Source organism: Lactuca sativa, chromosome 1 (assembly GCF_002870075.4).
Source record: "Lactuca sativa cultivar Salinas chromosome 1, Lsat_Salinas_v11, whole genome shotgun sequence".
Lineage (NCBI taxonomy): Eukaryota > Viridiplantae > Streptophyta > Magnoliopsida > Asterales > Asteraceae > Lactuca > Lactuca sativa.
The window spans coordinates 76,892,848-76,919,651 of record NC_056623.2 but is presented as its reverse complement, the minus strand read 5'-3'; the positions used below and the strand labels follow the sequence as shown (position 1 = coordinate 76,919,651).

The following is a 26,804-nucleotide window of genomic DNA, read 5'->3' as shown; positions in this document are numbered from 1 at the left end:
ATATATATATAGGGAAAGGTGAATATACCCTTAAGGGTATATAAGCTTAGGTACTCAAACTCACCATACTACATCGTTTTGTAGCATATGATACATTTTAATTGTCCAATGTTCTTATAATTTAACTTCTAACTTGATTTACTTCCATGATTTTTATAAATTACATGTTTATCTTCCTCTTGCATATTTTTCATTTTCAACTACAATATATATAGTCTAGTAGGTGTTAGTCAAAAAGATGTGGTGTAAGAGAAAAATAATAGTGAAATTTCGAAAATCTTGAAAGTAAATCAAGTGGGGGTTGAAATTTAAAAACATTTTAATGAATATATCAAATAAAACGACATATTATGGTGTTTGGTACCTAAGCTTATATACCCTTAAGGGTGTGTATATATATATATATATATATATATATATATATATATATATATATAGAGAGAGAGAGAGAGAGAGCTAGGTTCAAATGTTTAAACTAAGTATTGTGTTATTGTATGCACCAATCAGATTTTAGATAAATAAAATCATTTAATAAATAAGATAAGGGTATTATAGTAATCTTATTATTTGTTAATTATGGTAAAATAGATATATAATTGGATATTTGCTGTATTCCTAGATTCAAAGCCCTAAATTGAAGCCAGTATCGTTTTTTCCTTCTTCACTTCTCAAATCCGATCAACACCTCCCAAAATTGCACCTCCTCTTCTTCGCGTCTCCTCCCTCCGGTCGACAGAAGCCAAATGATTGCAACTCCCTTCTCTATTCTCCAATCGATCGATGAAATTAACAGCTCCTTAATCTTGTTGATTGATCGGACGTAATGGTCTCCCTTTTCCTCCTCTATTTCTAATTCGAATAGAGGAGCCGGAGTCGATGACTCTAAAATCTATGGTAGATGGAAAGACGAAGGATAACCTATTTTCTCGACTTCAACATCTGATGCAACTCATGGATCGATTTATCGCTTGTCGCCCTACAAGTTGCGTAATAATTATATTATTTCTTCTCCTCCTCCATATGAATCACCGTTTACCATGACAGAAAACTTATTCTATGAATGTTGAATCGTTCAGGTCCGACGAGGAATCACAGGATTGTGATGGTGGCTTTGTACCCGATTGTGAAACAGAGCATCTATATGTATTACGACATGACCGATGCCCAGAGTATTTTGATAGGTCAGTTTAGAGAGATTGAGATTTCAGATTCCGTCAAGGTTTACGAGTTTTTGAGACGAGTAAGAAAGCAGTTCGACGAGCTTGACAACTTTTACGATTATTGCAAATCTATCAGTCTTGCAAAGACTCTCTTCAGCTGTTCTAAATTCCATTACTTCTTCTTATATGATAAAAATCAATTTGTTTCTGTAGATGATTAAATGGATGATATTGGTGCGATTCCAATTCTTTTGGAATGGAATCACGAATTCCAATTCTGTTGGAATGGAATCATGAATTCTAATTCTATTGTAATTCTTAACAATTGTTACCTGTATTCTATAAGAAGTAATGCATTTTTTGTTTTTATTCTTCAATTGATTGTTCAAGAATTGTTGTTCTACAAGAAGTTTTAAAGTCATGATCAAGAAATAGGTTCAAGAATATTTTTATATTTATAATTCAAGAATATTTTTATTTTTAAATATAGTTATAAACATATTCTGTCAGAATCTTCGAATTAAAAGAATTAAAATTCGTAAAATCGGGTTTTAAAATTAATAGATTATATGATCCCTTCAAATATTCAATTTTTCTTTATTAAATGTATATTAATTGACTAAAATACCCTTGTAATTAAATTAGATGATGTTTTTCAATTATTTTTAATTCAATAATATGTATTAATCACTTTCTTAAAATAAGTAAAATTGATTGACCCACATTTATACATATAATAACACAATAATTAGTTTGAATAGAATAACCTAGGCCTATATATATGTGTATATATATATATATATATATATATATATATATATATATATATATATATATACATACATACTAGCAGTGTACCCGCGCAAAGCGGCGGGGCACGTAGGTTCTTTCGGTGATATGTTTCCTTCACAAAAATATTATGTTCCAAAAGAAATTGCATGTTGAAGACAATATAATCAAACTATGGTGTTATTTGTTACATGATACATCAAATAACCAATAAAAAGAAATCAGTCAAAACGGCACAAAATATTAATCGTGCAATACTTCTTTGTACACACAGTGATCTAAATGCACTTGTTATATATCCCAACATGTCAACCTATAGCATACTCAAAGTCAAAACCTCTTCAGCACATACATACATTCTTAATTTAGGGGATAAATAAAAGAAATAACAATGTACATTTATTTATGTGTTTATTCTAACATCTTACATTGATTTTGTTACTATAGCATTGTATTTTAATATATTTCAATCTAGTTTTAACACCATTTTAACCCTAAAACCCATCAAGTGACCCATGTTAACGAAAGAATGAGGAAAAAAAATAATGTAATAAAAGAAAAAATGATATTACCTAAGCCTCTCAAAGTATGCAATATATAGGTACTTGTCCAAAATATGTCATTTATATAGCTAGATTTCGAAAAGCAGCCACCATGACTTGCTTTTTTCCTGGAACTTCATCATCTACAAAAATTAATGCAAAAAGTACTTTAATTATTTAAAATTTGTCAAAGCAAGAAAATGGCAACCATCTTGCATCTACCACTCAAGAGTAACATAATAACATTCTTATGTCTGGATATGAAGCTACACAATGCAAAAATTAAGGCAAATGATCATTACTCGATCAAACAATGAACAAAATGACAACTACATGATTTACCAATTAAAATCAATGATCAATATATGATAGCTTGAAAATGAAATAAAAAGAATTTGGTATGAATTTCAAAAGGTCCACCTGGAAACTAAAAAAAATAATTAAAATTTTCAAATAACATAAAACTGAATTTAAAAATATATTATTACAATTTTGTGTTTGCTTACTTGGTTAGGACGGACATCAGCATCCATGTTTGCTTTCATGAGAGAACCCTTTCTAAAGGATTTGGTGGTGCATCTACTTTAAGTAGATTGTCAAACTTATTAAGTTCCATTAACAAACATAGTACTCTTCTAATTGAACCCCATGTATAGGATAATATCATATTGAATTTTTTTAATTTTATCATTTTTTGTAACATACCTAAGATTTTGAAGCATGAACTGGCATCCAAAGCCTCCAAAATACAATCATGTAAAGAATTACTTCATTTTTGTCTGCATAAGATTTGCAGTTAGGAACTCTCTTATTGTGGACTTTCTTAATTTCTTTGTTGTCAACAACAACTTCTAACCTACACAAATAATACATAGATTGATAAATTAAATGCCTACAAAAACCAAAGATTAGCACCTATAAATCCTAAGATTTCTTATATATGCTGCAAAGAATAACATGAGACCATCTAATATAATGTCAAACACTCAAACGCACTCAAAATTGTAATTAAAAGTCAAAGTCGGCTCAGGATTGGATAAGGGTTAGTAAGAGTCAGCAGAAACAGACCAACGGATGTTGAATTGGTCCTAACTTGGGTACATCTGTCAACATCGATTTTCAAAAGGGATATGCCCCAAATTGAAATAACTTGAGAAGGTAAAGTAATTTAAAAAATGAATACTTTTGATTTAGGTAAAAAGGTAAACTCTTAAGACCTAATAACCATAAACATCAATTTAGACTTTAGATAACACTAACAAGAAAAGTGGGAAATGAGTGGTAATACGAAAAGATAGATTAGGGAATTATCGAGTTCCACAGGATAGAAATCACCATGAGTGTCGAAGGTAGAACGATGAGGAAGATCTTCAACACGATTCCCAAAAGAACATGTTGGACGAAAGAATTGGTAAATTTCCTACAGGAAATATGGTCACTTATTCACCTAATGCAAAAAATGGGAAATGAACTTACACTTGGAGGAACCCTGATTTGAGTCGTGGCCGAACTGTCAAACCTCATACTCATACAATTTTGTTCGATTGGCGTCATAAATTCAGAACATGTCTAACCCACTTACAAGAAAAGTGTGTTTGATGGTGGTAAAGTGCATACCGGAAATCGAAGAAGACCCTACCATGAAGCATATTGACAGTGGTAGTGAGGTGGGCGACTGCAGTAAGCCGTGATGGTGGTGGCGGATGAGACGATCGATGGTGGTGGTGGTGGCGGCAGCTTAGGGTTTGTAGAGAGAAGAAAGGGAGAGTGAAAGTCAGGGTGGGAGGAAGATGAATATACGGAGAAAGGCGTTGAGAGCTAGAGCTCAAAATATGGAGATGGAGAGGACCGAGATATCAGGCTTTGATTAACAATGTGAGACCGAGTTAAAATCGACAAAATTGCAAGTTTGGTCCGTGTGGTATGTCAAAAATTGGATGTTTGGTCCAAAAAGTTTTGGGGTTGCACCGGTGGTCCAAAAGGTTTGATTTGTTGTGGAATTGGTCCAAAGGCTTAACAGCCGTTTGTGTCCTCCGTTTGTGTGAGGGTATTTCTGTCAATTCACACCCCTTCTTTTAATATCTTATTAAATTAAACCCTAATTAATTGATACCTACCGCTAAATCATATGTGCAGTTCCCCGGAGCAAACACGAGAGGCGACAAGCCCCTTTTGATCCCTCACCATTGTACCTTCCAGTCGAGACAGAAGAGGCGCCCTTAAGCCGCCATTGCTGCTTTCGTATTCTCCTCTGCGAAATAGTGAAGCATCGGAGGTGCTTCTCCCAGCCAACGACCGATCGCCTCCACCTCCCCTCCTCGTGGCTGCCTGACCACCAAACACAGCCTCCACTGGCGCCAATCGCTACTACCGTGCCCTTCGTTTTTCCCCATCGCACCTCAAGACTGGAGTAGAAGAAGAATGAGTCGTCGACTACCACCTCCTAACACCCCTCGTTGCCTCCTCCTTTCCTTTCCTCTTCTTTGGCCTGAATCAAATCCCAGAGGCCATCACTGATTGCGAATCAATTGAAGAAAAATCAGAAGCCATCGGGCCCCCTTCATTCAGCCATAAGAACGATCGAACCTTCGCTGACTTCGTTTTCCTTCTTCTTGACTGCCTTCGGTTCATTCTCGTTCCAATCTCCTCTTCCTCCCAATCGATTTAGCTGCATAAAAGAGGGCTTTTACTTGAATCAGATTTGATACATCGACTTTGAAAGAAACAGCTTGTAGGGATTCAGATTGAAATTTGGAATTAATTTATGAAACGACTAGATCCGCTTTAGAGGAATTGGAAGTGTAATTGACGATGAGTTTTGCTCCAAGGGATGCTAGGTGGAGGGAGATGGCTTTGCTGATACCGCAAGAGACGCTGATGACTATTGCAACCCGGTCTTGCTGTTGGAGGGGCTGAGATTGGGTGGCTTTCGGTGGTGAGACTGTGCTGATTTTACTAGCCATAGGTGTTGTTGAGTCTTGAAGTTTGAGTGGATAATTGGAAGTTGGACAGAAATACCCTCATACAAACGGAGGGCACAAATAACTGTTAAACCTTTGGACCAATTCCACAACAAATCAAACATTTTGGACCACCGGTGCAACCCCAAAACTTTTTGGACCAAACATCCAATTTTTGACATACCACAGGGACCAAACTTGCAATTTAAATTATAATATTTTTATTCATGATCAGTTGTATTTTACGTTTAGAGAGTGAGAGTTGAACGTCTTAAAAAAATATTATTATTTTATTGGATCTATTTATAGAAATAGTAGGATTTCTTTTATAAGGTAGTATATATATATATATATATATATATATATATATATATATATATATATATATATATATATATATATATATATATATATATATATATATATATATATATATATATATATATATATATATATATATATATATATATATATATATATATATATATATATATATATATATATATATATATATATTAGTGCATTATCATTATCTAATCTGGTTGGTAATTTTCGAGGCCTCACCGATGGCTAGTGGCTCCTTCTAGAATTTTCAGGACTAATCTTATATTCCTTCATCAAACACTACATAACGATTGATAATGACCTTCTTTTTAGGATTATATATTTGTATGCCTTTGAACTTACCTTTTTTGGATTATATAGTTGTATGCATTTGAATTTGAGCAATAGCCAAACAACACTTTTCATGCTTATCATCCAATTTCTTCCGTAGCTACTCTAGTACATAACACATACACAGGGCCGGAAGTTGTATATGGAAACAATCTTTGCACCCTTGGATGGGGGGTCCACTATCTACATCCCACCTCTAACTTACCCATTCCGATGAGACTTGGGCTTCGTTATTCTTGTTGACATGCCGTAATACAAGTCCTCATGTGTAACATTTTCCCGAGTAGACCTCTTTTTATAGCATACTTTGGACTGACATTACTCCTTCGAGTAGCTTATAACATTTTCTTTACTTATGACATAAATTTATTATATTTCATCACTTGATTAATTTTCCAGATAAATCTTACTCCAACCAGCTTTATCGACCTGATAGAAAACCATCATATCATGCTTAACGAACTTGAGGACACTCCAAAATCATCTATTGACGATTTGAGTATTATTCTACGTTATGATAAAGTTCCATTCAAGCAACATACATATTTTCCTCATGTGCCCTTTCTAGTAATGTTTTCGTTTTCCATGCATATCTCCATCTTATCGTGATACATATACAATCATAAAATATCTTTTTCAATAGCAACCTAGTAACTTTATTGAACACTTTAATCATAGATCTGAAATGTGAACGCTTTTAGAAAGAGAATAAGAAAAATGATGGAATGGATGAAAAGAAAGGCCAAAGCCAAATTGAAGTAAGAGAAAGGCCGAATTAGGGAGTGATATGGGAATGTAAACACTAAGTTAAGAAGAAAATTTTGCGTGTATAAAAAAAGGACGAAATTGAGAATCCCTTTTATTTGAGAATGATTCCCAACATGGTTTACAAAATAGGTTGCGTTGGGTGGGTTGTTCCATGCCAAAAAGCATTTGGGTGACATGTGATTATATATGGTAGCAAGAAAGAATGCAAAAAAGCAGAAATAAATAGCTTTGGAAGTAAAAAGATGTAGAATTCATTCATTGATCCAAGCAAATAACATTTTTCAACATAGATTAAAACCAACCAACCACCATAACAAAGGGAGGGAGTGGTGTTAACATATGCCACAAAAACTATGTTATGTGAAACCAAAAGCTTAAAGCCAGCTAGCCTATCTACATCCATGCCACAAAAGCCAAAAACCTACTACTTTCTTTTACTTACTTGCTCTTTTTCCTTCCATTGTTGTATGATGATTTAAAAACCCAAAAACTACTTACTTTATCTCATTTACCCAAAAACAGATGCTACTTACTTTACTACCATATTTCCCAAAACAAAGAGCTAACAGTAGAACATGACGCTCTTAACATTCTCATGAATCACAGGGACAGGACGCACTTCAGCAACCCGGTCTCTTGTTGCACGCCCCCCAGCTCCCCCTCCATGTGAAGAACCACTGTCAGACAATTCAGCCCCCTCCATGTAATACCGGGCACGAAATGCAGCCAAATGCGCATAGTAAGCAGGAGGAACTGCATTTTGTTTATTTGAAATATATCATATATATAGTTTTAGCATAAAGATAAACAAGTTATTTATAATTATACCTATGGACACAGATCTTGTACACCTTTGGTAGGTGTAGCATAGACAGTTTGTTAGATTTTGGAGACCATCAGGAGTGAACTTATTCTCATCATACAACACATGGTAATGTGTTGGCCTGCTTGTTCCCTGTGCAAATCAGATATACATCAGCTTGCTTTTAAACTGAAACATTTATTAAGCTCAAGTAGTTCAGTTGGTTCACCTGAATACCAGCATGACTACACAGGTAGAAATCAAACTCCGTTGGGTGGCAAATCTTGGTGTCAACAACAGTCCCTGCCAACATAACAACATTTAACATTCATTGCTATGTTAATAATTATTACAAATAATAAAACTGTTGAAAACCTGGAAGAATGTTGCCACTCCTGTCAGTGCTAGCTTTATCTCCATGCTTCATAGGAAAGAAACGTGTGTGATGCCTCTTTTGCACAACAATGAATGTTACAGGTGGCATATACCCCTCCTCCAATGAGGCACAAGCCTGATCCATATAAATATAAATATAAATAAACATCAAAACATAAGTTTTTTCAAAAAGTCATAACCTCTGCTCTGCACAAACAATAAATACCTTGCGGATTTTATCCATTTCACTCATCAAGACTTCATTAAACTGCCCCTCACTCACACCATCCCTGTGAGTGATAATAATACAAGAATGAGAAACTTTATAATACAAGTTTTAGAAGGAAAAAGAGGAAAGTGTGTGTGATACCTGTAGAATATGATCCTATGTGGTTTATGACCAGTTGATTTTTTAAAGGAAATCAAAAGTTCTCTGATTAAGCCAGTATGAATCACTCCCCTTCTTGCATCAGTCGTGGTTGAGTACAGATCCTCAATGATCTCTTGTCTGTGGGGCTGTGCGGATACTAGGGCTTTATACTTTGTCACTTGAGGCCAATCCATTGAAGCAACCACCTATATTAATTATATTATATTAATCAATAACAAAAATACAAAACTAGATTTTTCTTTAAATAAACAAACAAAGTTACCGCAGCAATGGAAGGGCTTGAATCCTCTCCAGGTGAAGGATGAGTTACATCAGCTCCAAAAATTATTGTTGGGCGTTCCGTGATGTAGGGAAGTCTATTAGCAAGAGCTGCAGCCAAGACTGAGTTTCTTCCACCAACCTAAATATAATTATAAATAACATAATACAATTCACTACATTACTATTATTGTTATTGTTATTATGTTGCTAAAAGAAAAAGAATAATGGTAATTGGTGAGTTGATACCTTAACATTGATCTTCATTGCCACATTTTCAAAGTACTGATTACTAAGCTTCATGACATTTTTTGGCTGACAGCATTGGGAAATGATTCCCAGCTCGGTCTCACATACCCGTTTGATTCTTGCTGAAAGAAATAATCAACAATAAATAAATTTAAATTAATTAAGATATAAATTAAAGACTTACGATAAGTTCCTTTTGCATCCGGAAGAATCACAAACAATAGTTGAAGTGAGTTGCCAGGTGCAACCTTCTGAAGTTGGGCTGTACACTGGGTGTGAATTTCAACCAAAGCTTTTTCAATATAGTTTGGAGCAGAGTTGTACATTGGAATCAGTGGTTGGGGATTAAACACCTTCAAAGAGTAACAAAATATGTTGTTAATAATATTACTAATTACCATGTTATTGTTATTGTGTGTTAATATATAAAGAAAAAGTGAAAAACAAATACATACAATGCCTCTGTTCTGACACATGGTAACCAGTCCATGAATAAATCGCCCAACAGCATCTTCCCTGTGGCGTGAGAAGTTGGCAATCGCCCAGTAATTCACTGTGCCTCCATTGATCATTTTCTACACAAACAGAACAAATGTGAGACAGACAATAATAAAGAGCTGTAAATTACAAAGCAAATGAGAAGTACAACTTTACCAGGTTCATCATGTTCCATTGACCAACTGATGGATTGATTTCTGAACCAGCCCCTGTCCCGTGGTACTTGAGCTGAATAACAAAAGTTAATCCAAGTCTTTAAAAAAAATATATGAAATAAAAAAAGAGGCTAAAATGCCAAGTTACTTACATGTGGAGGTGGAAGGACCCGGGCATCTATCATTGTCAGCTGCTCTTTAACAGCCAGTCCAAAGGCTTGGCTCACAAGCGGATTGGCATTGTAATTGTTACTTACCATAGTCTACAAACAACATAAAAAAAAAATAGATAACATTTTTTAATCATACATTAAAAAAATTATAAAACTTTTAGTTTATAATATTCATACATTCTTGATGCTAGCTTCCCTGTCAAGTGGACGCTGGCATGTAGCCCTAAGAAAGTTTGTCACTTGCTTCTCATTAAGCTTCAGAGCATATCGCTGTCCACCAGCAATCCTACAAATCTTTAATCACAAATTGCTGTTACTGTTAGCACAACTTATTTATTCATTCCAAATAAATATAATAATAAAAATAAAAAAAAAAACAAACCTCCATTGGCAAATATGTGGGTTTTGCATCAGAACCAGCTTGGATTGCAGGAAGATGTGGATACCTAAGATGAATGTTGTACTTCTCTCTGAAGTACTGAACAACAGACATGGTTTTTCCAGTATCATCAACAGGGAAACTAACAAAAGAAAAAAAAATTGATTAACAAAACATAAAAACTTTTTTAAGAAAAGTAATTAAATGATCATTTGAAGCTTACGTCAGTTGATTGGTTGGTTGGACTGTTAATGCTTGAACCTTGTACCTTCTCATATAATTCTCACGCCTCACTTCCACCCTCACACCTCTCAATGCTCTCTTCACCTGTAATTATCACAAAAGACACTATTACCCCTTGCTAATAGAATGTAATAGTAACAAAGTTTTGCTACCTTTATACGCTCTTGATCTGAAAGGGGTCTCATTAAATCTTTCCCAAGAAACTCCCCAACAAATTCAGTGACTAGTTTTGTTTCATAGAATGCTCTGGCACTCATGTCTGCAAAATCAGATAATTCAGAATGACTGATTATTTTTAAAACTTTATGAATAATAACAAGAAGTATAGAAAGAAATACACACCAATGTTTAAGGATAAACCCATTTGAGTAGGGCGCAGACTCTGATAAAATCCTTTCCAATATTCAATTCCATCACCAAGCACACCTTTCCCAAATTCAGCACTAAATAAAGATCTACCAATGATTTGTCGGCTGTAATTACAAGAAGATATTAACAACCTCAGAGAAATTTTAATAAGTAGAAAAGTAGAAAACAGAGAGAAAAATGTAAAATATATGTTTTACTCGTTTATTGAAGCTGCCTCCCTTAGAACAACATCAAGAGCTTGAATGGTCTCTTGTGGATTATCATGCTGTCTACCACTTAAAAACTGTCTCAAATGGTGCAGATCTTTTCTGGAAACAAACTTAATGTTCACCTTGAATTCCTTTTCACGCCTACAATATTACATACCAACATTAACATAGGATAATTGTTTTTGAAAGAAGCAAGAATTAAGAAACAGATAGTAAGAAATATAAATTATACCCATTACTCTCATTGAGTTTCACCACAAATTCTTTTGATTCAAATGGAAGAGGTCCAGCAGCAAATGCACTTTTCTTCCCATCATAGGCTAATAACATGTTTCCCAGATGAGATTGCTTGTATAATTCACTGAGAAGCTTCAAGATCTCACGACTTCTAGTCTTTGAAATAACCTCAGGTGTGATTGTCACCTAACACATGGAAATAAAATAACACAAAGTTCATTATAACCCACATATCTCGTGTTTAAAATAACTACATTGCATTTCAAACCAGCAAACAAGAGGAAAAAAATATATATATATATACAGTAAAATGGCATATAATAAGTAACCAGATAAGACAACTGTGTTATGCTTACATTGCAACATCGAAAACGAGGGTACTCTGTCTGGAATATTAGTATACACTAAACCCAAATATGGTAATATGTACGTAGAGATTCTATAGACAAGATACAAATACATTGGGGTGTTTGGATTAGATTTTTAGCTTATTGCTTATAGCTTATTTGTGGTGGGAATAAGCAATAAGCAAGGGGAGGAATGCTTATTAAAATTAGCTTATTTAGCCTAATAAGCTGGATTTATCCAAACACTTAAATTAGCTTATCAATTTACTAGAGTCTCAGAAAGAATTGAAATATTTGCTTTAAATAATAAACAAAACTGTAGTGGATTAATGTGCTAAAAAAGTGACAGTAGTCTGAAATCACTGTGATACTATACTGGTTAACCTTATTCTAAAATCGGTGATAAATGGGGACCTGACTCAGACACACATGTGAAAGCCAACAGATTAATGACCGAAATGGAAAAAACAACGAACAACCCTACCTGAAGTAGGAAGAAGACATTACAACGAAAAGAGAAAGAAACTGAAACTCTTTTATTATAAGCCTAATTGATTAAATAAAGGTTGAGATACATAAAGGATGAATGTATGAAAATAGAAATCAAAATAAATGATGCAACATGGAGATTCTGGTTCTCTAATGAGATACGTACAGAAACAGAACCACAAAAAATGAATGCACATACCGATGAGTTGATGAACCCATTTTCTGATCATAAATGAACAAAATGAAGAACGATGTACATTTTCATTTAACATGTTAAAATTAGAGTTGATTTGCTTTGAGAAAATAAGTTTTCACTGTATAATTGTTGATGACATCGATAGATACGAAAATCCGGACAAAAATACACATAATACATCTCTGTAAATGCTTATGTACGATTCTCCCTAAAATTGAAAACACAATGACGTATGTGTATACACGCATTCTAAACATGTAGTGAAAACACATACCGTATACGACTGAGGAATAATTAAAAGTAATCTATAGAGAGAAAACTTACATCATACTGATAGGGATCCTTTTCGCCGAGATCGACGAGAAAATGATTCGCTCGGATAACACATTTACGACCTAGAGTTCCGTACCCAGTCCTTGGCGGTGCCTTAATGATTCTCGATGAAGTAGGGGCCGCCGATGAAGCCTGCGGAGGTTGTGCTGCTTTCGTAATCGGTTGCTGAGCGGAAACCACTGGCGCAGGGGGAGTTTGAACCGGATTTTGTTGCATTACCGGTTGCTGCGGAACTGTACCAGCAGCAGTTGCCCTAGCGGCGGCGGGTGCGGTTGACGGCGACGGGGTCGATGAACCAACAGAAAGGTTTCCGAACTGAGTCACAGTCGAAGCAACCGTCTGTGGAGGCACTCGAGGGGCGGCATTTCCTCTACCGCCGGCGTCCTGAGAATGCGATTGCGACGGTTGTCCGCCGCCGCGCCCTCGCCCACGGCCACCACCACCGCCACCACGGCCCCTTCCAGACATCGGAAAACAAACTTCGGAGACGGTTTTAGAGAGAGAACGTGAAGAGACGAGATGTTGATGAGCGCATACAGTGTGATGGTGAGTGGGAGGGGGAGGAGTTGGTAGCGCGTGTTATATAATCACAACAAGACGGAGGGTAAATTGGTAAAATCGTTTACCAGAAACACGCGAACGTCAAATCTTACTAACATGCCGCCCGTTTGATTTCTTTTCGCCTCTTTTACCCATATCTTGTACCCGATATGTGCTCCGATACTTTTTCTTCCCAATTTTAAAAGGATTATCTTTTTAAAAAGTATTAATATGAGAAAATTATTCATAATATTACTCATAATAAGATAAATAATTAATTCATTGATTATGATTTAATTACCTAAATCGTAAAAGTTTGTTTTATTGTGCATATTCAAACAAATCTTTTGCAAATATGTTTTTATATTAAAACAACTCCAAAATTATGGTATTTTTATAAATAAAAGTCGTTAGATCCCGATATTACTGATATAAATTATTCAAAATAAATTTTAAATAATATATGATGTTATATTACAACTATATTACAACAATGAAATATAAGAAAATATTTTATTAATTGTCTGAAAAAAAGTAAATGTTATAAAGTTAATTACTAAAATAACTAATATTGATGAGTTCTTATATATTATCATTTTTTTAATTAAATATAATATATTTGCTATGAAACTTTATATTAATGGTTCTCACTGTTGAAAATTTAAAGAAAACTTTTTTGCTTTAAATGAGGTGATTAAAAAAATGAGTTTGAATTTGATTTTACAAAATCTTGGTGTGAAATGAGATAATTCTTTTATAAAGGATGATTATTTTGTTGTAACCCCATCTTTTTATCATCTATTGATTACTACATTGGGTATATTTTATAAACTTAAATCATATCTTAAGTAAGATTTGAATCATGTTTCATAATATCTATATAAAATCTGATAAAAAATTATAAAAAAAAAAAAATACGTATTTTCCATATTTAATATTTAAATTGTAATCCATTTTCATAAAACAACAAGGTGGCTATCGTAATCCCCAAACCATGATGATGAGATATGTTTTCCACATTTAATATTTATATTCAACATTAGGCTCATTATTTACTCATTTACTAGCTTTTACAGTGATTTATCACATGACATAACATTATTTTACTTTTTTTATTACCATTTTAATCATGTTAATGGTGATGCGGTTATGTTTTCCACATCATTATATATATCTTATGACAAATGCTGTAAAATTTTGATTATATTTATTTTAAGCAAAATCTACCAATTTAAAGCTAACAATAATATTAAGGAATTTTTGGCGGGTTATGGAAGCAACGTACAATTGAGGCGATGCGTTTTATATGGATTCTCTTACCCACGTCCTTATCATGGACATGCCCACATCATTCAACTGCCGCTCAGAACAAACTGTACCCAAAATCTCGCTTCCATATATTGCAGTATTTTTTTTTAAAATATTTTGATTTTTGAAAATATAATTCATGAATATGGTCTCAATTTATTTATATAATTTATCTAAATTTTGTTCATAGACAATTATATACCTAATTACCTATCAAATATCATGGAAGTGTAATTTGTCAATTACCTTTATTCTTTGTAAAGCACATGGAATATGGTACGAGTACAAAAGCAAATGCCCGGAAATTTCGAGGTTTCCAAAAACTTCTTGGGTAAGTTAAGCGTCACAATGGGTATTTCCGTCATTTTAAATGTGGGGACCTACATCATGTTTAATTTATGTTGATTATTGCATGACGCATAAAAAGGTTTCATTTATTTTAGATTAAAAGTTAAAACATTAAATATGATATTTAATGTGACTGTCATGATATTTAGTTGGCGATTTTAATTAACAAATAATATTTTTTTTTCAACGAGTTAAGTCTTAATAATGACATCCGGTTTTTATATAAATTTTAATTTGACGATAGAAGTTTTTAAAAAAAAATAGCAAAAGGTAAGCATAATAAAAGTTAGAGTACACTATATAGATTGTTTGGTATGTCCAAAATTACATATCATCGACTCCCTTACTAGAAATTTTAATGTTTTCCTTCCCTATAATATACTTGTAACTCTTATCATTCAATGATCATTTAAATTATCATCATTATAGATTTATCCTTTTTTTTAGAACTCCATTACTAGAAATTTTTATGTTTTCCTTCCCTATAATATATTTGTAACTCTTATCATTCAATGATCATTTAAATTAACATCATTATCGATTTATCTTTTTTTATAACGGTAAATCAGCACTACTTTTAAACTACTCTTAATACCACATATGTCTCCAACGAGACTTGAAACTTCAACATGTAGGAGGAGGGCAACATCTGGTACCATTGGACTAGAAGTTTTTTGGTGCCATTATCGATTTATCTTAGTAAAATAAGTTTTTTTTCCTTGCAAATACGGATGACAGTGGGTCACGTTACGTTGGTTCAGATTGAATCCGTTTATTAAACATGAGTTGTGAGACTCATGCATTACATGAGTTAATTTTTTTTAAAAAAAAAAGTTAAATATAAAAGTCAAAATATTTGAGAACTTAAAATTTTTAAGAAAATAAGAAAAATAATGAATTATTATAATGCAAATGTTTTTATCTTTTAAATTTAAACAAATCATTTAAATAAAGAAAAAAAAACTAATGAGCTTTAATTTTAGGAATTTTGAAATTAAAAGATAAGTTTATTAATGAAATTGATATCCATTTATTACAATTATTACATAAAAATATTATGTGGAATTTAATAAAATAGAGAAACTCATAAAATGATATATGGAAAAAAAATTAATTAAAAATAACCATAAAATGACCTTTAGCAAATTGAATGAGAGTGTGACAAGTAGCAAAAAAAAAATTTCATTTATTAGATAGGGTGTGAAAAATCTCAATTTGAAATTCTAAAGAGTTCTATTAAAAAAAACAATTGAAACTAGACGAATCTATGTGCTTTGTGCGAGAATATATTCATATAGATAACTAACTGATCTTGCATACAGAATTGTCAGGAGCCACCTCCTGATCTTTCATGCAAATGTAAAGGGTCACCCCCTAGTCTTCCTATAATACATAAACCAAACGGGCCATCTTTGGTGCCTTCAACCCATATAACAGTGAGGATACTCACCTCAATAGTTGAACCCATGAATAAAAACTATGACTACATATCCGCTAAAAATCCATGCCCTACTAAATACCAAAATGACAACCTATTAATAACTAGCTCATGACTCACACCATGAGTCCAAATTAGGGTAAAAGACTTTTTCACCCTTCCTCCAACTTGGCCCAAGGCTAAGGCCCAAACCATATGTCAAAAAGCCCAAATCCAAAATAAGCATCTAAGGCCCAAATGTGGCCCAATTTTCCCAATTGGGCCCAATTCCTTTCATGGGTCTTCATCCAAGAAAGTCCAATAAAGTCAAAAAAGCCAAATCATAAAATCCAATAGCCCAACATGGCCCAAGACATCCAAGCCCAAAATGAAGAAGTCCAAGCCCGCTGAGTATGTGGGGCGTACTCAGCCTATACGTTTAGCGTACTGCATGAAACGCTTGTACACGCAACGTACAAACTTGTACGCCCAGCGTACTCACCAACCATGGCCAACTTTCCAAATCAACTCAAAATCCACTAATTAGACTTTGATCCAAACTCATATCTGACTTCCCCAAGGTGGTTAATGTGACATCCCCAAAATGATAGCCAGAAAAGATCGGCTTTCATTTATGCTTTTAAAATAATTTCAGAGTAAATCCATTGATTTAAAAGAGTTGCGAAAATTGTCCCCAAAACATTACATGATAAAATAAGATTTATCAAAGCATTTCTTAAAGAAATGTATTTTCATTACATATCAAAACTCGGGATGCCATGTTCCGATACAGACACAAAAGCATAAACAATTAAACATAGACCTTACACAGTTATATACAACTACTGGTCTATAAACAAAAAACATCTTCACAAGTTCTCCAACTTATGCTCTCGCGCCACTACCTGTAATACAAAGAAACTGAACGGGTCAGGCTTGGGGGCCTGGTGAGCATATAAGGTTTTCAACCCACAATAAATAGTTATATTTAATTTCACCAACCAACAATAACCCGATTACCCATTCCCGTCATCCTCACTTTACGTCCCTATGACAACAATTATTACAAGGGACCTAATATAGGATTTTCATCGAGACGGACACTACTGCAAAGGGATTTCCTCAGCAATGAATGTCCTAAGGCAAGCATGAGGGGGATAGAATACAACAAATGAACACCCAAGTTCACTACACCTACAGGTTATGAGTCTGTCATCGTTCCACTGAACTGTCTAGAAAAGTCTGTGGTCGTCATCCATATTCTGCTGGACGACTAGATCACAATCACATCGAGGACTCTCGTCATTTTTATTTCATTACACATCACTATCTACCCGTGTTCTACCCAACATATTTGTAGATAAAATATACTTGTTTATATACAGCTTAAAACTTGTATAACATATTCATTCAATACTCATACCACATAACAAATAGTATATAATCATATAACACATATTTCATAAAGTATAATTCATATATGTGTATTATCAAAAAGCAACTACACACTTACTCATATCATATATCTAATACATTCATCAATACTTGTATTAAAATCATGTATGTGAAAGGGACTATGCACTCACTTGATAATACGATAATCGGACAACACTAGGGCTCTAAATGTAGTATTCTTCGGTGAATCCAGGATATCTTCACACACCAGGCGTTTCGCGGGCAGAGCTTCGGCTCGGAAACTCTTTTCCTCTCGGGATCTTCGGGGCTTCGGGAGTCGGGATGATATCGGGGCTTCGGGGGTATAATTTGCACGTAAATCAAGAGAATAAAGGCGATTGAGAAGAATTTGAGCAACTAAACTCGGTTGAACTTGTGTTCTATTTATAGGGGTTGAACCCTGGATTTACGTTGGACATAAGTCTTCGTACGTTGGGCGTACGCGTTCGTCAACATGTACGTTGGATGTACACCCAGTACGTTGGGCGTACTGCCTTGTCGACATGTATGATGGGCGTACTCCTCTCGTACGCTGGGCGTACTCCTTTCGTACACTGGGCGTACTCTTCGGATCAAATCGGGTACGTCATGGTCTCAGACCCGAGACACTCAAGTGATGGGTTAGGTCGACGTGGCTCATTTCGATCCACGTATACGGGTACGCTGGGTGTACTCATGTACGTTGGGCGTAACCCTATACCGAAATTCAAAAATGCGTAACTTTCGCATACGAGCTCCGTTTTTGACGTTCTTTATATCCACGCGTAAGTGAGATTATGCTCTACAACTCTCGTTTAGGCTAATTTTGACTTTAACTTTTATTATATTATTTTTAGTAGGCCGGGACAGGAAAACTCCGTTAGAAATTCATAACTTCTTCATCTGACGTTCGTTTTCGTCTGTCTTTTCACCGTTGGACTACTATCGACGAGATCTTCAATTCTCGTAAAGATTGTTTCGGCCAAATATCACTCGCTCTCAATTTCAAGATTTGGGCTGAATACCGCTAAGGCGAAACTTCGAAAAATCATAACTTCCTCATACGAAGTCAAATTTAGACGTTCTTTTTATGGATGCTCTCGGATTAACGTATTCTACGACTTTAGTTTAAATCACTAAGGCTAAATATCGCTCTATCGTAAATTCACTATTTACGCCGCGCAGTGTCGTGTCGGTTCTGTCGCGAAACTTTGACAGATCATAACTTCTTCGTTATAACTCAGATTTCGGCATTCTTTATATTTTCGGAAACCTTGTCACGACCACTACGTCTTCATGTATCGATATTGGTTTTATCTAACATTTTATTTTTACGCTTGTTTTTATTCTTAATTCATTTAAGCCACACAATTAAGCATAAAACACATAATATTATAATATACATTCTTATTATTTCAAAATGAGTTACAAAGGTTAACCTAGACTATTACAAAGGTTATCCTCTGACGATACCCTCTTTACTACGAGGTGTCCTTCTTCTACTCGATGTCTAATAAAGTGATATTTTATGTCGATATGTCGAGATCTACCATGATCCCTCGGTTCCTTGGTCAAGGCAACTGTTCCTTCATTATCACAGAAAATTTCCATAGGCTCCTTTATGGCAGACACAACTCCAAGATCACCAATGAAGTTCTTCAACCACATCGCCTCCTTTGACGCTTCGCTCGCCACAATGTACTCTGATTCGCAAGTTGAATCATCTATTGTTTCTTGTTTGGAACTTTTTCAGGTCACTGCTCCTCCATTAAGGGTAAAGACCCAACTCGACTGCGACCGGTAGTTGTCTCTGTCGGTCTGAAAGCTGGCGTCACTATACCCTCGCATCTTTAAGTCATCACTCCCTCCGAGGACTAAGAACCATTCCTTGGTCCTCCGAAGGTACTTAAGTATATTCTTGACCGCAATCCAATGAGCCCTGCCAAGGTTCCTTTGATATCTGTTGACCATGCTCAAAGCAAAGGTCACATCAGGGCGAGTACAAGTCATAGCGTACATGATCGAGCCAACTGCGGAAGCGTAGGGTACTCGGCTCATCTCAACTATGTCGGCTTTTGTACTCGGACTTTGAGTCTTACTCAATTTGGCATTACTCTGTATCGGTAGTTCTCCCTTCTTCGAGTTTTGCATACAAAAACGTTTTAGTACTTTATCCAAGTAAGTATTCTGACTAAGTCTTATTAGTCTCTTATTTCGTTCTCTCACTATCCTTATTCCTAAAATATAGGAAGCCTCTCCGAGGTCCTTCATAGCGAAGCACTTCCCGAGCCAGGACTTAACCTCCTGCAAAGTCGGGACGTCATTTCCTATGAGCAGTATGTCATCAACATACAAAACGAGGAAGCTAACTATACTCCCACTGGCCTTGACATATACACATGATTCATCTTCACTTCGTACAAATCCAAACTCTTTGACTTTCTCATCGAAGCAAAGATTCCATCTGCGAGACGCTTGCTTAAGTACATAAATGGACTTTTCAAGCTTGCACACTCTATTAGGATGCTTCGGATCGACGAAACCCTCTGGCTGAGCCATGTAAACATTCTCAACCAACTTCCCATTAAGGAAAGCGGTCTTGACATCCATCTGCCATATCTCATAATCATGAAATGCAGCAATGGCTAGCATCACCCTAATAGAATTTATCTTAGCAACTAGTGAGAAGGTCTCATCATAGTCAACTCTGGGAGTTTGAGTAAAGCCCTTTCGCCACCAATCGTGCCTTATACGTGTGCACATTCCCATCCATGAAGGTCTTCTTTTTGAAGATCCATTTACACCCAACCGTCTTACGTCCGGGCACGATGTCAACCAAATTCCAAAATTGGTTGTTATACATGGACTGAATCTCGCTGTCCATCGCCTATTTCCATTTTACAGACTCTATGCCTGCCATGGCTTCCTTATAGCTATTAGGTTCATCTAGATTTATTAGTGTACCATCACTAATATACGTGTCCCCTTCGGTAGTAATATGAAAACCATAAAACTGGGGTTGAACTCTAACTCTTTCAGAACGTCTAAGAGGTAAGGACTCGTCAATTGGTTCGACCGGAGTTTTCTCCTCGGGTTGAGCGCCAGTGTTAGAGGTTCCTTCATCACTCGACTCTTGAATCTCTTCAAGATCGATTTGCCTCCCATTGTCCCCTTGTCTTATGAGTTTTCGTTCTCGGAAAAAACCCTCTCCTCGCAACAAAGACAACATTGTCACTCAGTCTATAGAAGAGATATCCAAAGGATTTCTGCGGGTAGCCGATGAAAATACATCGCTCACTACAAGGTTCGAGCTTGTCGTGAGTCTCTCGTCTTATGAAAACCTCACAAACCCAAACCTTGATATGTGCCAACGCGGGAGCTCTCCTTGTCCACATTTCATGAGGTGTTTTGGCAACCTTCTTTGTAGGGACTCGGTTAAGGATATGGGCGGAAGTCTCTAATGCATACCCCCAGAATGAGATAGGTAGTGAAGCACGACTCATCATAGAACGAACCATGTCTAACAGGGTTCGATTACGCCTTTCTGCCACACCATTCAACTGCGGTGTCCTAGGTGGCGTCAATTGCGAAACTATTCTGCATTCCTTAAGATAGTCGTGGAATTCAAGACTTAGGTACTCTCCTCCTCGATTGGATCGAAGCATCTTGATTTTCCTGCCCAATTGATTCTCCACTTCATGTTTGAATTCTTTGAACTTTTCAAACGTTTATGACTTGTGCTTGATTAAGTAAATATACCCATATCTACTATAATCATCGGTGAAAGTCACGTATAAGCGGTTCCCATCCTTTGTGGTAGATCTAAAGGCCCCACCCACGTCGGTGTGTATGAGATCCAATAAACCCTCACCCCTCTCACAAGTGTCAGTGAAGGGTGTCTTGGTCATCTTTCCAAGTAAACAAGATTCACACGTGTCATCTTACCTAAGGTCGAATGACTCCAACACTCCGTCCTTTTGGAGTTGGGCTATGCGCTTCTTGTTGACATGTCCAAGACGACAATGCCACAAAGATGCTTTATCCATACTATTGGAAGAATCCATACACAATACATCATTTCCTAGGTTATCTACAACCATAACAATTTCATAAATTCCATTACAAGGCATTGTTGTAAAATATAAAACACCATTTAGATAAGCATAAATCGAACCATTCTCATTATTAAACGAATATCTAAATCCTTGTCTAAATAAAACATGAAAAGAAATTATGTTTCTTGCCATATCTGGCGAGTAGCAACAATTATTTAAATCTAAAATCAATTACTAAGTACTAAAGAATAAACTCCAACCTTGGTAACAGCCGACGTTCTTCTGTTCCCCATGATTAGATTGATTCTTCCAAGCTCCATATCCCTATTTCCTCCTAGTCCCTGCAAATCAGAACAAATGTGGTAACCATACCCTGCATCAAGAACCCAAGAAATAGCATGAGATTAATCATTAGATTTAATTGTGTATATACCTGCATAATATGGCTTGATCTTTCCATCCTTGATGGCTTGCAGATATTCCGGGCAACTTCTCTTCCAATGCCATATTTTGTGGCAATGATGCTACTCTGCCTCCTTTGGGTTAGGGTTGGGCTTAGCAGGATCAAACTTGGTCCCACTAGAAGATGAACCATCTTGGGACTTTCCCTTGCGGTGGCTCTTTGACGGAGCCTTCCTCTTCTTGCCCCTTCCCTGCCCTATAGCCAAAACAGGAGCAGGGGATGGATTAGGAGTTGGTGCAACAGACTTGTCCTTTAGGTTGCTCTCACCAGTCCTTAGGAGCCATTGGAGTTTGCTTAGGGTGACCTCTTCCTTATTCATGTGGTAGGTCATCCTAAATTGGTTGTAGCATGAGGGCAAGGAGTGAAGAACAATGTCGATGGCCAAATCTTCCCCAAAGTTAACATTTAACTTGCAAAGACGATCAGCATATCTTTGCATCTTTTGCAAGTGCACGGTAAGAGATTCTCCACTTCCCATCTTAGCAGTGATCATATTCGTGATGATCTCATAACTCTCTTGCCTCACCCTTTAGTGGTACCTCTCCATTAAGTCTTGATGCATTTCATACGGATACATGTCCTCGTAAGACTTTTGGAATTCTTGGTTCATTGTGGCTATCATGATGCAATGGACTTTCGTTGCATTACGTTCGTGGGTCTCAAAGACAGCCATTTCCTCAGGAGTAGCGACTTCTGGATTGATATTTTCGAGCTTCTCGTCGAGGACATACTCTTTGTCCTCGTAGCGCGCAATCGTGCGAATGTATCTTATCCGTTCACTAAAGTTCGATCCATCAAAAGTCACTTTTTGACAAAGACTCATTAGCGTGAATGAGTTAGCAGCAGCGTTGTTTGCGTTAGCCATCTACAAATAGAAAGGACAAAGTTTGATTAGAATTGAATCCCTAATTAAACACCCACGATGAAAAATTAGGGCTAGGACCCAACAACATTATTTACATATTAGAAAAGGGATGCTGTAATCTAACACGCAAATAATTTGGAGGTAAGTGAATGACGATTCACTAATTCTTCACCATGAAAAACATAAGCTTAAGTTTTAAATGTTTTTTGAGAATTCCTAGATTTTCTTGGAGATTCATTGAACATTTCAATGGCATGTTTAAATCTCGATATGCCCCTCTCGTTTGTGACTGCGATGCCGAGGATCACAAAGTGGGTGTGAATAACCATGCAAATCTACATGGTGCCTTCATTGTTACAATTATCTATTCGATGTGCCGGTAAACCATACACGCTCCATCGAACTATGATAAACAATGAATCACCCTCCGCCACCTTTTCTTAGAACCAATTAGTGTGTCGGTAAACCACACACGCTCCACTAACTTCTTAGCAAGGGTGCAAAGTGTAATTTCATAGGATTGCATCAATTTCACTTTTGCCTAAAGTAACTAGGATTAGGAATTTGTAAAAACGTTTAGTTACTTTGTATAGATTCATTATACTTATTAATGAATAGAGGATTGCCCTATCCTACCCGTTCGGCTAACGACGCTCCACCAGTCAAGCAAGCGGTGGGTGTGCGTGTACACCCATTAAGCGTCATTTTATAGGCAACAACCTTATACCCACCTTATAGACCGGCTGCGTGAATGAGACCTACTAACGGTAAGACTAGCATTTTAATTATTCATATATATTCATTAAGCTTGTAATAATATAATAGTATAGGGTGTATTTTAAACATTTCAAAATACTAGGGTTTTAATTTTTGATTTAAAATTTTTGAAATTTAATACCATTTAAATTAAAATTCTAAATATTAAAACTCTTGATTTAATAATTATCTCAAATTAAACTATTAATTTATATTATTAAATCATAAGGGATAATTAAATCTTAAAGGATAATTATCATTTAAACAATTAACTTATCCTAATCCCCTTTATCCCTCTAAATTTCGAAAATAATGGGAGGGGATAATTCAAAATCTTTAATTACCATATTTAACCATTAAAAGATAATTACAAGATATGGGATTATCCAAATCCCTAAAATTTGGGATCTTATCTTAGGGAAGGAGGCTAATTTGAAAATCCTAGGGTTTGCAAACCCTAGATTTCGAAATCTTGCACTAAAGGAAAGGATTTAAAAAACCCTTTCATAAATTTCGCAAACTAGGGTTAGGAAACCCTAATCTTGAAATTTCTTGCCTCCTAGGGTTTATTGGCTATAAACCCTAATTGTCAAGTTCATACAATTGTAAAATATAATTGAAAACAAGTTAACCAAAGGCTCTGATACCACTGATGGGTTTTATACATACAATCCTATGTGTGCATGCAACACTAGATTTGGATCTATGTTTTCACTATTAGATACACAACATTATGAACACATGAATAAAACCCTAATGTAGCCTACTATTTTCGAAATTCACATAGAAGGTTAGATCACATACCACTTGTTGTTATATTGTAATAACAACTTAAATCTTCAAACCCTAAGTCTTGAAAGCAAGTACCACAAGTGTAGTACCTCTAATGGCTCACAAACACCACAAGCAATTGGAGAGGCTATAGATAGAGAAGGGGAGAGGTAGAAATCGGTATTGGGATCTCTTAGAAGCCAGTGAACGAATTCTCAAGGCCTTAGGGGTCTTTATATAGGGTAGAGATTAGGGTTTCAGTCCTTATCCTTATCTAGTTGCTTATCCATCAAACAATCATAAAATAAACCTTGATAACCCTTATCTCTTGGACCTTTGGACGATTTCAAGGATATCTTATCCCTTGAATTCGTCCATCCTACAATAAGGATAACCATTGCCCTATTTTGCAACTATCACATAATTACAATTTAGTCCCTCTAGTTTAATTAATTACACTTGATCACAAAATTAATTCTTAATTAATTATTGACCAATATTAATTAAACAAATATGATTTCTCCTTTAATATATTATTATTATAACATATTAATAAATCATAATAACCTCTCTCTCTATTTATATCTCCAGTCAAGTTGCTTTGGGGAAGGCAACCCAAAAGGACCATGTGTTGGATAAGGTGTCTAAGTCCATAACTTATTTGGTATATATTTGACCCGACCCGGCATGGTCCATTTGGGTTGCATCTCATCCAAACTATTTATGGATAATTTTATGAGAGTTATACACATATGTTTATTAATATATTATAAATTATAATATATTAATATGAAGTTATGTTATTTAATTAGTCTTAGTCTTAAATTAATTATGAATTAATTTAGAGATTAGAAAGAAGACTAATTAGATTATGGGCTATTGATTTTATATGGTGTGGGCTAACACTCATTTGTTAATGGGCTAGGCTTGGATGGAAGTCCATGGATGATCCATGGAGCTTTTTACCCATGGATCCTTGGAAAGGAAAAGACATGGGTTATTAGGGTTTCACCCTAACCATGCATACTATATAAGCATGCTTATGGAGCATGAAATGGTGGCTAGTGTAACTAGTGAACTAGTGTGTGTGTGTGTGTGCTTGTGTGTGGCCGAAAATACAAGTGTGTATTCTCTCTCAAAGTTTTCCAAGAGTTTGTGGTGTTTTGTGATTCCATTTGAGGCATTCACACTATTGGTGCTTGGCCCTCAAACTCCTTAAGAACCAAACTCATCAAAAAGGTATGTAATCTCTTCTAACTCTTTTATGTTGAAATGTTCCCCATACCATGTTAGATAGGTTATAAACCTTGGAAAATTATTATTTTGCATGTATTTAGACAAACATAGATCCAAGGTTTATTAGGGTTGCATGCACACTTAGGAAGTGTTAGATTGCTCAAAACCCAACAGTGGTATCAGAGCATAGGCTTGCTTGTTTGATACTTGATGCAAAATAGTGAAAAAAGTCGAAATTTTTGCTGTCTGCATGATGGACTCCCCGAGTCCATGGAGGGACTTGCCGATTCCAAGGCAAAATTCATCCTACTCGCCGAGTAGGTTCGTGCACTCGGCGAGTAGAATGATCAGAATGCAGAATTTCGACTTTTGCTGCTGGAAATGGACTAGAAACATTACCCTAAATTGTTTTGGTGTTTTAAAACTTATTTTAGTTGGTGTAATGGTTGTTCTAATCCATTTACAATAGCATATATCAAAATTTCATGCTTTTTATGAGTTCATATAATTCTTGAAATTTTGATGATCATGTTCATGTTCTTATGAATTTAGAAAATGATAGGAATTATTTGCTAAATTGTTTAGGATTAATTCTTGATCATTTATGTGTTTTAATGGAGTCTATAATTTGTCCTCAAGTTATGGATATCCAAAGGTCACTTTCTTTAACACACACTTAAAACACATAAGTTACGTGAAAAAATGAAGAGTCTTCATTTTTATGAACCTTTAATTCATAAGTTATGAAATGAAAAGTTTTGGATGGTTACAAAAGATGAAGAGTCTTGTCCTTAAGTTATGGAGGTTCAAGAGTCACTTCATTAATAAATATATAAATAAAGTGTAACCTTAATTAATTTTATAAGTTATAAAATAAAGAAAAATAATTCTTTTATTAGTTTAAAGTCTTCCATAACTTGTCCTCAAGTTATGGAACTTGAAGAGTTTTTGGATTAAAACTACTTTAAACACAAAAATCATGGAATTAATTAGTTTTGAATAGTTTCAAAACTT

The 26,804-nt window shown here is 35.3% G+C and overlaps 1 protein-coding gene across 1 annotated transcript; it reads right to left on the bottom strand.

The window, feature by feature from the left end:
- Positions 1 to 7,152: 7,152 nt before the first annotated feature.
- Positions 7,153 to 13,156, bottom strand: LOC111885992 (protein argonaute 1). Its single transcript, XM_023882234.3, has 20 exons — positions 12,589 to 13,156; positions 11,228 to 11,418; positions 10,984 to 11,136; positions 10,760 to 10,890; positions 10,570 to 10,676; positions 10,398 to 10,501; positions 10,178 to 10,316; positions 9,973 to 10,089; positions 9,775 to 9,885; positions 9,624 to 9,695; positions 9,425 to 9,544; positions 9,154 to 9,322; positions 8,970 to 9,091; positions 8,725 to 8,862; positions 8,442 to 8,647; positions 8,298 to 8,361; positions 8,072 to 8,207; positions 7,926 to 7,999; positions 7,723 to 7,849; positions 7,153 to 7,647 (listed from the first exon to the last, which is right to left on the bottom strand). Exons 1-20 carry the CDS (start codon positions 13,063 to 13,065, stop codon positions 7,457 to 7,459), a joined length of 2,949 nt encoding a protein of 982 aa, XP_023738002.1. The 5' UTR covers positions 13,066 to 13,156; the 3' UTR covers positions 7,153 to 7,456.
- Between the last annotated feature and the right edge of the window lie 13,648 nt (positions 13,157 to 26,804).